The sequence below is a fragment of the Rhipicephalus microplus genome, chromosome 8 (assembly GCF_043290135.1).
Source record: "Rhipicephalus microplus isolate Deutch F79 chromosome 8, USDA_Rmic, whole genome shotgun sequence".
Lineage (NCBI taxonomy): Eukaryota > Metazoa > Arthropoda > Arachnida > Ixodida > Ixodidae > Rhipicephalus > Rhipicephalus microplus.
Window position 1 is genome coordinate 43,427,930 of NC_134707.1, and position 14,983 is coordinate 43,442,912.

At 41.5% G+C, this 14,983-nt stretch overlaps 1 protein-coding gene and 2 non-coding genes across 3 annotated transcripts in view; 2 read left to right on the forward strand and 1 right to left on the reverse strand.

The window, feature by feature from the left end:
- The window catches only part of RyR (Ryanodine receptor), a 285,153-nt gene that overhangs the window by 190,123 nt on the left and 80,047 nt on the right, over positions 1 to 14,983 (forward strand). Inside the window, exons 60-70 of the mRNA XM_075871638.1 lie at positions 1,999 to 2,219; positions 5,329 to 5,419; positions 6,784 to 6,924; positions 7,076 to 7,236; positions 8,358 to 8,436; positions 9,087 to 9,176; positions 9,645 to 9,758; positions 11,201 to 11,275; positions 13,106 to 13,181; positions 13,314 to 13,437; positions 14,727 to 14,958. Coding sequence (XP_075727753.1) covers positions 1,999 to 2,219; positions 5,329 to 5,419; positions 6,784 to 6,924; positions 7,076 to 7,236; positions 8,358 to 8,436; positions 9,087 to 9,176; positions 9,645 to 9,758; positions 11,201 to 11,275; positions 13,106 to 13,181; positions 13,314 to 13,437; positions 14,727 to 14,958 — 1,404 coding nt within the window. The remainder of the gene's footprint in view (positions 1 to 1,998; positions 2,220 to 5,328; positions 5,420 to 6,783; positions 6,925 to 7,075; positions 7,237 to 8,357; positions 8,437 to 9,086; positions 9,177 to 9,644; positions 9,759 to 11,200; positions 11,276 to 13,105; positions 13,182 to 13,313; positions 13,438 to 14,726; positions 14,959 to 14,983) is intronic.
- On the reverse strand, positions 2,857 to 2,929 carry TRNAT-CGU (transfer RNA threonine (anticodon CGU)). Its single transcript has one exon. It is a non-coding gene; the product is annotated as a tRNA-Thr (tRNA).
- TRNAT-CGU (transfer RNA threonine (anticodon CGU)) lies at positions 3,691 to 3,763 on the forward strand. Its single transcript has one exon. It is a non-coding gene; the product is annotated as a tRNA-Thr (tRNA).

A 14,983-nucleotide genomic window follows, 5' to 3' on the forward strand; every position in this document is an offset into this window, starting at 1 on the left:
TACGCTCTGCGATTTTTGAAAAAGGCGGCAGTACCGATATTGGTCGATAATTATTCAGGTCATTTTTACTGCCACCTTTGTGAAAGACAGTAACACGTGCAACCTTCATTTTCTTAGGGAAAATGCCAGTCTCCAACATTCTGTTGCAGATATAAGTTAGTGGGGCAGAAATGTCACAGATGTATGATGAAAACACTGTCGAGGCAAGCATATACTGAAAAAAAAAACTGAACGGATATGGCAGACACTAAAAACTTGCCCTTAATTCCAAAAAAAAGTAGGTATTGCGTGTTCCTCCCTTTTTATTTCCGATCATGTAACATCCTTTCTGCTTTTTGTTTAGCTGGGCGTATGGAAACCAGAAAAAACAACCAGAACCCAGTTGAGTAGTGCTGCTCTCGAGAATAAATTTCAGTGGTTTGGTGGAAGTTGACAGTTGTAACTGTACTTAATTGTGTGTTCGTCGTTCTTTTTACCTATTGTCCTTTTTTTGCTAGATTTCACTGTATACAGTGAACTTTTATGCTTACTATAGTAAGAAAGCACCAATTCACCAAATATGCTATATTGCTTAGGATTGGCAAGGTAATTTTCTTTAGCTAAGTGCGTTAAGCTTAGATCCAGACACTAGTTCAGTACACTGCCCGTGTAATTTCTTGCCAGTATATTCGACTAATGTAGGCAAGAAAATTTTGTAGATTTGATGCAAATTATTCATATGTTCTGTTAGCGCAATTGATTCAGACCGCCAAACAGTAATCTGTCCTGTTCACTAGCCAAAACGTTGAAATATGTCCGGCATAGTGCCGAAGTTCAATGACACAATATACCAAAAAGCATAATACTGAAACGTAAAAAAAAAGTACGCACACTTATATAACTTTAAATGAGGAAAACAAAAATTAGAGCCGAAGCCCATATTCAAATGATTCAAGAAAATGACTGAAAATTTTACAGCTCACTCTCTGGCTACGTTAAATGCCCGTGTGTAACTTCCACAGAACTTGAAACCGAGAAGTCAGAGAGCATAAAAATAGCACCAAGATAATTACAAATAACTGTTCTCTGGTGGAATCTCATTGCTCAACGAAGTCCTTGTGACTAAAGGTAAAAGAATGCCGCCAAAGGCATCGCAGGTACTAACCCAAGTGTCAAATCGCACTTTCTTTTGCCCTTTTTATCAGGGGCGAAGCTTCTTAAGGCGTGGGTCTGTCCATCTCTTGTATGTATATAGGTGACCGCCTATGGTTTTCCCTCTGCAGACTGCCCACTACTTTGTCCTTGCAAACATCCCACTACGCCCCATTATCGATCCACCATAAAGCCGTTATAACAAAGGAGGTCGGAACGGAAGCTATACGTCAGGAGGATGGAGTGGTAGCTATACGTCACCTCCGTTATAACGAAAGTGACGTATAGCTACCACCTATCAATAATAAAATTTCATGTATAAGTATATACATGGTTTGTCACGTCTTTGATGATGGAGTGGGCGATATTCGCGAATGGTTCCGCGGTTCAGCGATGAAACCCTCCAGCGCTTCGCCCACTCATTATCATTCACTCCGTGGAGGAGTACGAATCAACTGCATTATAAGAAACCTGCAGGTTTAGGTTGCCGGGCCTAGGCCTCCCATGAGGAGACGTCAAGGGCTTGCCTCGACGCCGCCTCACGGGTGTGCAGGGTCGCCCATGCTTGGTCATCAAGAGCGGGGCTCTGCAGAGCCTCATGGAGCTTCGACGAAAGGGTCGTTGTGTTAGTGTGTCTGTACTGTGCCGGGCAGGCACTCCCGCAGCATATGCTGTTTTCTTTTTGCTTAGCACTACGACAGCTCCATCTCCTGGCTATTGTGCAACTCGGTAGGAATTTCCAGTACCACTGTGCTTCAGTAGTCCTTTCATATAGCACCAGAAAGTGACCATGTATCTGTTGACTAATTGTGAAGTCACTTAACAGTTGTGGAATGATTCGTCTTGCCCTTACGCCCCTCTCCATAGACGGACAGCACGGAGAGTGACATGGCGCTGGCCCTGAACCGCTACATCGGCAACTCGGTGCTGCCCATGCTGATCCAGTACCACCACTACTTCACCGATGCCGAGAACTACGCCAGCTTGCTGGATGCAACATTGCACACTGTCTACCGACTCTCGAAGGTCAAGATTCTCACTAAAGGACAGCGTGAGAAGGTGTCAGACTTCCTTGTGGCACTCACCAGGTCAGTTATGGCAGCTGCCAATGCGATTGCAGTAATAATATAGTTTCGGGTTTCAATACCAAAGCCACGATAGCATTTGGACGCATGGCGTTGTACACCTGTCTTCTAGTGATACACCCGAGGACAGTAATACGCAATAATGAGAAAGTCTACTGAACCTCCGATATCAAAAAAAAGCTTAAGGGATAAGAAACATTGAAGCCACCTACGAATGCCAGTCACAAATTACATGCCGATTAAGCCAAGGTGCGGGGCTAACCTTTCATCTTCACATGGGAAGTGCCGTCGCCACTAGTGACACGAATTTAATCTCAAACAATGAGAATATCATGAATTGGGTACACAAAAAATAAAAAGAAAATAAGGGCTGCGGTGGGCGTGCGCAATAAATTTTCACAGAATATTGTTCGTCTATATTCATACAGGTTTATGCCTTATATATATATATATATATATATATATATATATATATATATATATAAGGGAAAGAAGTGTATACCTAAGGGCTCGTTTTTCCGTGTTTTAACACAATATTAATGAGATATAACAGACAGTAATGAAAAGGAATGTACAGGGGAAGTTATTAAAACCAATGGAATGTAAATAAGAAGAAAGAAAAGTGGATGAAAAAATTACCAACTGTGAGCAGGAATCGAACCTACGACCTTCGAATTACGCGTTCGATGCTCTAACCACTGAGCTATCACAGCGGCCCTCCCTCCATCCACTTTTTTGGGTTTATCTGTGAATTTAGAAGTAGGAGCGACAGTCAGCGCCATCTATAAGCCAAACAACGAGTGTGAAAACACTCTTATGCGCATGTTTGGCGTCACGTAGCACGTGAACTTATTATGAGCGGGCAGCTGATTAATTGTCCCTCTTATACAACCTAAACACACCAAGTCTGCCAGTACGAGACCCTCGTTCAATGAAATAAGGGAAAGAAGTGTATACCTAAGGGCTCGTTTTTCCGTGTTTTAACACAATATTAATGAGATATAACAGACAGTAATGCCAAGGAATGTACAGGGGAAGTTATTAAAACCAATAGAATGTAAATAAGAAGAAAGAAAAGTGGATGAAAAAATTACCAACTGTGAGCAGGAATCGAACCTACGACCTTCGAATTACGCGTTCGATGCTCTAAGCACTGAGCTATCACAGCGGCCCTCCCTCCATCCACTTTTTTGGGTTTATCTGTGAATTTAGAAGTAGGAGCGACAGTCAGCGCCATCTATAAGCCAAACAACGAGAGTGAAAACACTCTTATGCGCATGTTTGGCGTCACGTAGCACGTGAACTTATTATGAGCGGGCAGCTGATTAATTGTCCCTCTTATACAACCTAAACACACCAAGTCTGCCAGTACGAGACCCTCGTTCAATGAAATAAGGAAAAGAAGTGTATACCTAAGGGCTCGTTTTTCCGTGTTTTAACACAATATTAATGGAGTGACATGACAGGGAGGGCCGCTGTGATAGCTCAGTGGTTAGAGCATCGAACGCGTAATTCGAAGGTCGTAGGTTCGATTCCTGCTCACAGTTGGTAATTTTTTCATCCACTTTTCTTTCTTCTTATTTACATTCCATTGGTTTTAATAACTTCCCCTGTACATTCCTTGGCAATACTGTCTGTTATATCTCATTAATATTGTGTTAAAACACGGAAAAACGAGCCCTTAGGTATACACTTCTTTCCCTTATTTCATTGAACGAGGGTCTCGTACTGGCAGACTTGGTGTGTTTAGGTTGTATAAGAGGGACAATTAATCAGCTGCCCGCTCATAATAAGTTCACGTGCTACGTGACGCCAAACATGCGCATAAGAGTGTTTTCACACTCGTTGTTTGGCTTATAGATGGCGCTGACTGTCGCTCCTACTTCTAAATTCACAGATAAACCCAAAAAAGTGGATGGAGGGAGGGCCGCTGTGATAGCTCAGTGGTTAGAGCATCGAACGCGTAAATCGAAGGTCGTAGGTTCGGTTCCTGGTCACAGTTGGTAATTTTTTCATCCACTTTTCTTTCTTCTTATTTACATTCCATTGGTTTTAATAACTTCCCCTGTACATTCCTTGGCATTGCTGTCTGTTATATCTCACAAATATATATATATATATATATATATATATATATATATATATATATATATATATATATATATATATATATATATATACAGAGGTTTGCACTATAATGTGGCCAGGGCAGAGTCGGGGCTATTTTCAGGCTTTCAGTTGCCTTTTCATAATCCTTCCCATTCAACCACTGGATAAATCAATTTTGCATGCTTTCGATTGTGAATAAACTTCAAACTTCAAAATGCAACTGAGGGACCATATGAACAAACGCCAAATTTGAGCCCTCATCAAACATCCAGAGTCCAAACACAAGCAAGAGTCGATAATGTGACACTAAAAAAAAAAAATCCCATGCTCAAAGCCGAGAAAGAACGCAGCACGGGCGACTCAGCTACTACCTCAGGGCTTGCACCCGCCGAATGTTTCAGTAACATTTTCTCGCGTTTTTATATCAATCATTGGGATCATTTTCTGGTTATTTTTGACATTTATATTATTTGAGGTTTCGGTGGCTTATTCTGTTTTGGTATTCAGCAAGGTTACCCTTTGTTGAGGTCTATATTGACCCCATCATTACCTCGTGACGAGACTGTGAATGTAGGGCAAGCCAGTGTCCTAAGTGCTAAGCGTTTATAAGAGGCTGCTGCCATACAACAGGCATTGATGTCATGTCACCATGGTGCTGCATTTGGTCATCACTTCGTTAATAAACGGTATGGTTACTTCCAGCTGTGAGACAGGTTCTTTATCTATGGCACATAGACAGTTAGGTACAGCTAGCCAACTCAGACCAAGAATGTACAAGTACGATACAAAAGAGAACAAGCTGTCAGCCGGCGCCGTTGACTTCAGACCTCCAAAGTTTATCTCTTTTGTATAAATAAAGCTTCAGTCTCTCTCTTTCTCTCTCTCTTTGTTCTGTTAACTGGGAGGTACATGAATAGGATGATTACGAATGAAAGATGGCGAACAAGAGATGAGAGCATTTGAATCGTTGTTGCAAACTAATGGGACACTCTAATCCCCACAGAGAGATGCAACCGAGCATGCTCCTGAGGCTGCTGCGTAAACTCACGGTGGATGTCTCGGTGATCACGGAGTACACTGCGGTTGCCCTGAGGGTGAGTGCCTGAATGTGAATTTTCATTAGTGTTCGCAAGAGACAACTTCCTTCAATATTTTTAACGTAAGTTGCCTTATGTAGTGAGATTTATGTGCTTCATATTGTTCGCGTTGCGTGAGTGAAATTCATGAAATAGTTATATCTACTAGTGCTTGACTCCTGGGCAACCCCTACTTTTGCGAAGGAAAAATTGTGCAATGATGGTGTGGCATCTGCAGCATATTAGCTCCAGCTGCGTTTATAGCTCTTTGATTTTCCCCTTTTAAGTAACCGACAACTACCTCCACTCCATGCCCTTTTCACACAAATCGGGCGTTTTCCGTCATTTCCTTTCCAACAAGGACAATTCACAAAGCCACGTGCATCTAATTATATTTAGCCATGTACTTTTAATAAAGAATATGCTAACGCATCGTTCCTTTCTCCTTCCAACAAATACTTGTCATTTTAGAACAAGGGTGTCTTTCAGTATGTTAAAAACTAGGTGCTACAATATGGTTAGGACGGTGATGGCTACCGAAATCGAGCGTCAGTCAATGATATTTTTCGATGAAGCTCGTCGGTACTTCAGAAAACAGAGGGGGAAATACTAACTTTAGATGAGCCATTCTCTGCCGAGAAAGGAAGTGATGTGAGACGTTGGACCACCACACAATTTATCACCCTGGTGTGCAAATATTTGGGAATCAACGATTCGAACCAACACATTGTGTGGAGTGACCACACTCAAACTTCTATATAATTTTAATAATTGTAATTCTTGATAAAACATGATTGAGGTTAGTACTATCATTTAACATTATCGAAAATTAACAACGCTAGGATGCAATATAGTTTGCGTTTGTACGTATTTTGACTGTTGTATGATTTTTTCTTATTGAAAAAAAAAAACGTTGTGAACACAATGAAAGGATTTTGAAAACCAGCATACACAATTTAGCAGAGAGCGGCCTTTATTGTCATTAAAATATTTCTAAATCTGTGCTTTGGCTTTACAATAATACATCGCTGCTTCGAAGAAAGTTTTCACAAATAGAACTGGGCTGTACATTTATCCTGTTCTTGATAATTTTTTACCAATATATATGCAAAATACTTGATGAAATTGCATCCACTGGTCTATGGTACGTTGGTTTCACTTTAAACACTTCATTTGTTAGGTTATATATGAGAGAGATCTGCAGGTTGTCTGTACTGTTGCAGTACTGTACGCTGTAATACAGTGAGTGCAACGTCAGAAAAGACTAAAAAAGAGCGCACTTCATTTAATGATCTTTATGCGTTTGTCATGCGATAAAAATGAACGGTCCCTATGTTCAAAACCATTGTATTCTAAATAGAGTTTGTCTTATGAATCTGCAGCTGCTGACTCTGCACTACGAACGGTGCAAGAGCTACTACAGCGCCAGCGGTGGTCAGGGTGCTTATGGAACGGCGTCGGAGGAAGAGCGACGGCTCACCATGCTTCTCTTCACCAACATTTTCGACTCCCTTTCCAAAATGGTTAGTCTCCGAAAATGGATTTCTATTTTAACTTTGCAGCCATTGTTATCCATTAAAAGTGCTCACTGGTAAAAAGATACCAGGTACTCGATTAAATTTCAAGAAATGGTGTATTCGTTATATTCAGCCCGTATTCGCACCGATTTCACAGGAGTACGACCCAGAACTGTTCAGCAAAGCACTGCCGTGTCTGACAGCCATAGCCTGTGCCCTGCCACCGGATTATTCCCTGAGCGAGGGACACGAGGAGGACTGGTCCAAGCAGAACACAACATCGGGGCCCTACGTTCCCGAACCAGTGAACACTTCAGGGTGCGTATATCATGAGTCAGCCAAAATGTCAAGCTCACTCTGACTCGCTCATGAAGTAAATATCGCCATTCAGACTCACTCATACTCAGATTCACCAATACTTTCGTCAACCGGACACACTAGGACTCCTATTCACAAAGAATTTTCCCAGCCGAACTTAGTCGGACTCCAAGTAACGGAAATACTACTTGTTTGGATTCACTTACTCTCACCACTCACAGCTCGTTCTGAGTTGAGAGCACATGATCAGCCCATCTTGCATGATATAGTCTTACTGAGATATCGCAATCATTTCAAACCTTGCCGCTTGAACTCCCCTGAACTATTCCTGATATACCTCATATTCCTAATAGCTGATACACCGGATATGCCTGATATCTGATACTGATATATCCTGATATACAGATATATTGATATATACTGATATATACTGATATATACTGATATATACTGATATATACTGGTATACGTGATATCTGATATACCTGATATTCCTGTTATCCTGAACTATTTCTGATATACAGACGCTGCACAGTATGTACAGGGTGATAAATTAACAATTGAAAAACGCATTCGAAAAACGTTTCAGCAACTCATGGCAGTGGTGGGCAAGTGATAAATATTAAGCCTACACAAAGGGGAAACCAAAGGGCTGGCTATTGGAGGAAAAAAAATGTATAAAATGATTTGCGCCATCGCAACTTTTTTACTAAGGCGTAACATTTTACTAAGACATTCTTACTAAGGCGTAATTAAAGATATCGGTTATTAGCCTTGGCTTCACGTGACCGCTATAACTTGGTTTTTGAGTAATTACAAGGCCTCGTGGTCGAAGTATGTTCCTCTATAGTGAAGATCGAGACAGACGCTTTCAAGTGGTATCTAAATTTTTTGCTGTTTCGCATTTATATTCAAACGGTTGTAGCCGCTGGAGTGATCTGTGAAATCGTAAACAACCACATAGCATTCTTTTATTGCCGCCCTGGTCAGAGCGTGTTGAAAACATTGCATCATGCTGTTCGCATTTTTGTAGTCTTGTACATGGAAGAGCACTTGTTCATGGACGTTATATTATAAGTTTATTATGCTGTTTCACTTTTCTCTCCTAAATGATTACCTAGAATTCAGCTGAGTCAAGACTTGAACAACATTGTGCAACGATTCTCGGAGCACTTCCACGATGCCTGGGCGATGCGAAAGGTTTGTTTGGTTATCGACTTTATTAATAATCTCATACGCACTTTGAGGTTTCTGAAAATGATTAGACCAAGCGATTAGCGTTACTTTGTGTGCCTCGTATGGCGCTCTTATTGAACTGCATTTATTTTAAAATATGTCAGCACTCGCAAGAATCAGTCTAATTTATGTTTCTGTTGTTCAATAGAAAGAGTGCCAACAAATTTTAAAAATGCACATAGATTGTTGCGTGTGAGAGTAATGCTTCCAACCACTTTGCTACCTTCTGCTTATGAACGTTATACTTCTGAGTCCTCTATCTCATTTTGTACTTCATATTACAAGATTTCTACCCTTTCATGGGCTCCTGTGTCAAGCGTGTCAGGCGTTTGGAATGTATTCAGCATTCTCTCTCTGTTTAGCATTCGCATTTATGCACTACATGTATGATAAAAAGTTTCGCGTAATCTATTAGCACATCTTTCATTCGCAAGATGAGAACAGCTTTCCTTTCTCACTAATAAACTTTTTCCTCCGACTCTTTCATTGATTGCACTCAAACATGCTCGGCCACGTTTACGTGCTTTCTGAGCTCCAACCGTAGGAGTCGCACGTTTGTGGGAGAAAAATACGGCACTGATCACATTTCACAAACATGAATTTTCTACTTTCAGCTGGAGCGAGGTTGGCAGTATGGAGAACGCTGGAATGACGAAGCCAAGACGCACCCGAGGCTGAAGCCATACAATTTGCTCACCGACTACGTAAGTGACAAGCGAGTTATCTTGCCATTATGAATGACTACATTAATCTTGTCTTGAGCTGTTGATAGTATTGTAAGTTCGGCAAATAGCGGATGGTAAATTAGGAGGACTCGAGACGACAATAAGGGTAATGAGCAGGATACATAATTTCAGTAACAATCTAATCAGCAGAGGTAAAACAAAGAGTGTCACTTGATTGTAGGTTTTGAGAGGGGATCTCACCAAGACCCTTGCATGCGAAGTTTGCTTTTCGAAAGTTTGCATTCAAGACACTCCCCAATTATGACTTCAATCATTTGAAGCGAGCTCAGTGTGAAATTCTTCGTTGCACTTACTAAAATTGGGTTTTAGAAATGATTTGTTGCTAATTATTTGCATTATTTATGATGCGTTTCTAAGGTTACGCTTCACGTTCATGAAAGAAAGACATGTATTAAACCTATATCTAAAATTTTCCGTACTGCACAGGAAAAGGAACGCTACCGTGACCCTATCCGGGAGCTGCTTAAGGCTCTCTTGGCATTTGGTTGGAAACTAGAGCTGAGTGATTCATCACAGCGTTCAAGCGCTCCCATTGCGGCTGTGAGTATTCTTACTTTTATAGTTATTCAATATTAAAAATCTCAGCCATTTTATTACTTCCGTAGTGTAATAGAGGAATTTATCTTTGAGGGTCACCTCTTTATTTTCAGTGAACTTCATATAATACTTTGGCTTCATAAGCTACAATTTTTTGTTTTAAACAAAATTCTCGGTGCTACCAGTATGAATGAACGGATGAATAACTTATAACCATATGCTTTTTAAAATGGAGAAAGGGTGTTACGTTTGGCGTATGAGGAAAGCTTTTAAAAAGTCGACTGAAGCACTGTGGCAATAGCTGGAACCATGACAGCGAAATATTCAGAAATATATTAAGCAGCCATGAGATGCAGAGGAATTGAGGAGCTGCGTGGAGAATTTTGAAGATAGATTATGTGCCTTGTACCATGTATTTTGGAGAATAATTACGCATACGCTAAGCGAGGATGTGTAAAATCTTTTTTCAGTGCATTGCAGTTTTGAAATCACAAGTACCACAAATAAGAAACCTAGTTTAGATGTGCGTATCATACACAAGCTTTAGGCTACTTTACATAAAATTTAAAAAATGATTGAAAGGGGAGGATGGAAATTTACAGTGATAAAAGAAACTGTAAACCCAAAGTGTGTGCTCACACTGGCGTTTGGACAAGTGTAAATCTCTCCTGCAGCGCTGTAACTCACCCACTTAGAAATTTTGCGTTCGTGCTTCATGCGCTCTCCTCTAATTCAAACCAGGAGAGCTGAGAGGGCAACTGCGAATATGGGAGGGAGGCAGGTCCTTGCGACGAACTGGTTGAGTACAAGAGGAATAGGTATTCATTCTAAAAAGGCAGGGCATGTAAAAATGAAGACAAGAAGGAAGTCAGGACACCACAAAGGTAGTCGGCATTGCTGTTGCATATAAGAGCGAGGGTGGGTTGCGGAATCAGTAATATAGGGTCAACACCATGGAGTATATATAGAAAAATATAACGCAACAATATGTACGAAAAATATAAAAAATTCATGCACACACTCCAAAACAAGGGAGTTGGAACCGGCTACTTTTGGGTAGTAAGGAGCTCGCTACATGCGACGATATTTTTGGGGTGTCAATTGACTCTCTTCAAAAATGCGCATCACTGACTCCCCTAGATCAAGGGAGTCATTTATTTTGTCCAATAGTGCTGCTCAAAATAATGTGACTCCCCTTAGGAAAAAAGGTGGTCAACGACTGCCACAAAGACAGTCAGGCAGTCGTCACTCTCCTTTAACTCTCTTTTTAGGAGTGTATTTTATTGATATTTTGTGCAAAGGAATATCTCCATTTTTGTGTGAAACGTTTGTCGTTATAGGCCATACAGTTTTAACTAAAGTATAATGTTGCAGATAATGTCCCAGTTTGTGTCATGACGTTCGTAGACATAAATTTTTGTGTTTCTCTATCTTTCTTGATGCAGCAAGCCCAGTCACCAATGGCATACATGCCAACACCTGTGGACATGTCGACGCTGACTCTCAACAAAGATATGATGGTGAGAAGATCAAAAAGCTAGTTTCCGTATTATTCCTATGCAGTATTTATGTGTGTTGTTATGCACAAAAATCATATATAGAACACGACCATTGCACTCTTCTCTCCTGGAGTTAAAGGTTATAAGGTCGCTTTAAATCATGTGGAAGCAAACAATATAGGTTTATTACACATCAGCGTAGAGAAATTACCAGACGATTAGAAGATCCATTCCTCTTACGTGCACGCTTTAGACAGGACAATTATATATAATAGAAATAAAACAACAAAGTATTTTTAAATTTTTTTTTAGCCACAATGCTACAAATAAATGCATCTACATGTGACCACTTACTGTATAGGGCAGGTGTCGCAATTATCTGAAAGAGAGAACTGACTTGTATGAAGCGGAGATGGCGGGGATCTCACAGAATATAAGGAAGTAAGGGTTTTCGGAGACAATGAGGTTAATCCCGCAAATAGACAATGACTTGTAGAACCGGGATAGAGAGCATCTTTTTATGTAATGCGAGTGTCACAAGTTGACAATTTCACAGTGAAAGCTACGTGATAACACTGCGATCTGTTCCAATGATAATTTTCGGTGTTGAAAAGTTATAGCAAACCGCAAATATCTACATGAAGGATAATAACGCCCCGCCGCGGTGGTCTAGTGGCTAAAATACTCGGCTGCTGACCCGCACGTTGAGGGATCACATCCCGGCTGCAGCGGCTGCATTTCCGATGGAGGCGGAAATGTTGTAGGCCCGTGTGCTCAGATTTGGGTGCACAATGAATGAACTCAAGGTGGTCGAAATTTCCGGAGACCTCCACTACAGCGTCTCTCATAATTATATGGTGGTTTTGGGACGCTAAACCCCACATATCAATGATACTCACCAACATACGTTGATTGCTATGTGGGGTTTAACGTCCAAAAACCAACATAAGATTAGTAGATGCTGTTGTGGAGGGATCTGAAAATTTCGATTACCTGGGGTTCTTTAACGTGCACCCAAAGCTGAGCACGTAGGCCTGCACAACAGACGTAAAAAGTCATTAAAGTGTTCAATGTTTAGCCGTGAACAGAAATTTGATTTCCTGATACGCTGTTCAATTTCACTTCCACAACGTTCGCGTCTGTGAAGAGGCTGGCCTGTTGAAAAAAAAAAAAAAAAAAACGTCGGTGAATTGAGTATCTCTTACGACGAGGAGAGTAGCCCAAGGTGCTGTAGGGGGGAGTAACCATTGATGAAGTATCCGGTGCCATTAAAAAAGCACCAACTCCTCCCATTCATCATTCTAAAGAAAAAAAATCACAGTATATCCTCGGAGGGAATGCTGATGAGTGGGGTGAATCCTGCATCCGCCCGTCCTCCGTGCTTCCGACTGTCCGTTAGTTCTAGCTTCCGTCCATCCATGCGACCATCCGTCTATTCATGCGTCCGTCCGTGAGTCCGTCCGTCCGTCTGTCTGTCCATTCGTGCGTCCATCTGTTTGTAAGTCCGCGCGCCTATCTATCCGTCCGTCTGTCTACTAGTCTGTCTGTTCGTGCGTCCATCTAGTGAACAGTCCAAGTACCTCCATCTCCCTTCTGGCAACACCTGGGGCACATACCCGCTCTTGAGCGCGTATGTGCCACCGGTGGTTATAGAGCGGGTACATTTTCACAGGTCTTTCTTCCTCCCTGCTTATAAAAGTAAAGAAAGTGAAGACATTAGCTGACTAACAATGTTGACAAGGCCACCTGAAAGCGATCATTTTTTGTTCTTATCTAAGCATTCTTATTGATGAATAAGTGCCATGTAATATAGGTTAGAGTTGAATTGATATTATTTGGTCATTTTTTCAGACAATGTCGGAGCGCCTGGCTGAGAACACACACGACATCTGGGCCAAGAAAATGAAAGAAGAGCTGGACGCTGTGGGTAGGTTATTAAGGTTGTTTCGCGTAGACCTTACTATCCTTCTTTCTGAATTCCTAACGGTGTATTGAACTTGAGGGTTTTTTTTGTAACTTTATGCCACAATGTCCTCTTTTGTGGTTTTTGTGCATCCAGGTGGCGGCATACACGCGCAGCTGGTGCCATACGACCTGCTCACCGATCGCGAAAAGCACAAGAACAGAGACCGGGCGCAGGAGTTCCTCAAGTTTCTTCAGTACGAGGGCTACCGTGTTTCGAGGCAAGTCATCAGCAAAATGAAATACCACACCGAGGAAGTATTGACCTTTCTAACTTTATTAGACATCCTACTGAAGCACAGTGCGACTACCAAGGCGATGACAATGAAAAAGACGAACAAGTCACTGACTTGAAGAGAATCTATTTTCTATAGAAATCGTTATACATAAGCGGCAAAAATGATGAAAGCACGCATTAAACAAAAAACAATAGGACAGATCAGCAAAGTATGCAGAGGAGGCATTAACAGTTACATACCCAAGTTTTGGTAATATAGTTTAACGTTTTCTTGGTGAGCGCTATTGGTGGCACCTTTACGCATTGCCATAGTTTTGAAATAGTTGTAAGCAAACTAGCTCTAATTAAAGAGCGTTGTTCTTCATATCTTCATTGTCTGAGTAGCGCATCACTAACGTACCCAAATTTTCACGTAATTACCGACACCTTCAGGTTTTCTGTTACTGTATACAATGTTCCTGACATACGAGGCTACAGGATTTGTTGGTGTGCAAAGCCGTAATGGTATCACGAACTGGTCACGCAAATCCCTCAAAAGAGAAAGCAAACATCGTTTGGCTGCAACATTGTACTTAACGCTTTAAATAGAGGGTGACAACAACACAGTATTTATTTAGAAGTTTTTCTGATCACTGTTTAAACGCTCGTGTAACATATTATGACTGCGACCTATGCAATATATTTAAAAATGTCACACCAGAAGCATTGCCTCAGCCCCACACGTCTCCACAAATCTTGCGCAGCGCAAATAATCATGCGTTTAAAAAGAACCTAAGCTAACCATTAACGCTCTCTAGAGTGCACATGAAAATGAACATTAGGCTGTAATTTATATGTATGCTCTTGCTGGAAAGTCACTTGATTCAGACTGATACCTACAATGAAGGGCACTAAAATGTGACTGCAACGTTAGTATCGATGGGCAAGACTAAAAAAATGCTTATAGGCTTTTTAGCTCCAGGCTCTTTCCAGGCTCTTTCTAACACCAATTGGTGTCTTTCCTCACCTCATGGTTATTGTTTCATGCGGACATCGAGTATTTACCTTGTTCAGTGATAGCCCTTCAGTTTCCGTTAAGCTTCACCAAATTTCAGGGCAACTCTTTTGTGGCGTAGTTTATGCTTGCTGTGCGAGATAATTGCCGCCATCTAGCTGATAGTTTCTTCATGTTTCCATTTGTTTGCTGCGTCCTATATCATATTGGTCACAACTGCGTCGCATCGGACAAGCTTACTGGCACCTTCACGTGTAATGCCACTGTGTCTTGTGCAGCAAGGCCACACGTCGCCGCGAACGGGGAGGTGCCCCGAGCGAGGAACCTCAATCCCCGGGCCAGGGCCAGGCTGCAGCGCCGGAGCGTCGTTTTGCGAGCTCTCTGTTGGAGAAGCTACTGCAGTACATGGACATGGCTGCGATAAACCTCAAGGTTCTCAGACCCAGCGTACCGTTCAGCCGCCGGACAAGCTTCAAGACTTCCAGTCGGGACGTCAAGTTCTTCAGCAAGGTGGGCACATGTATAGAAACCAAGA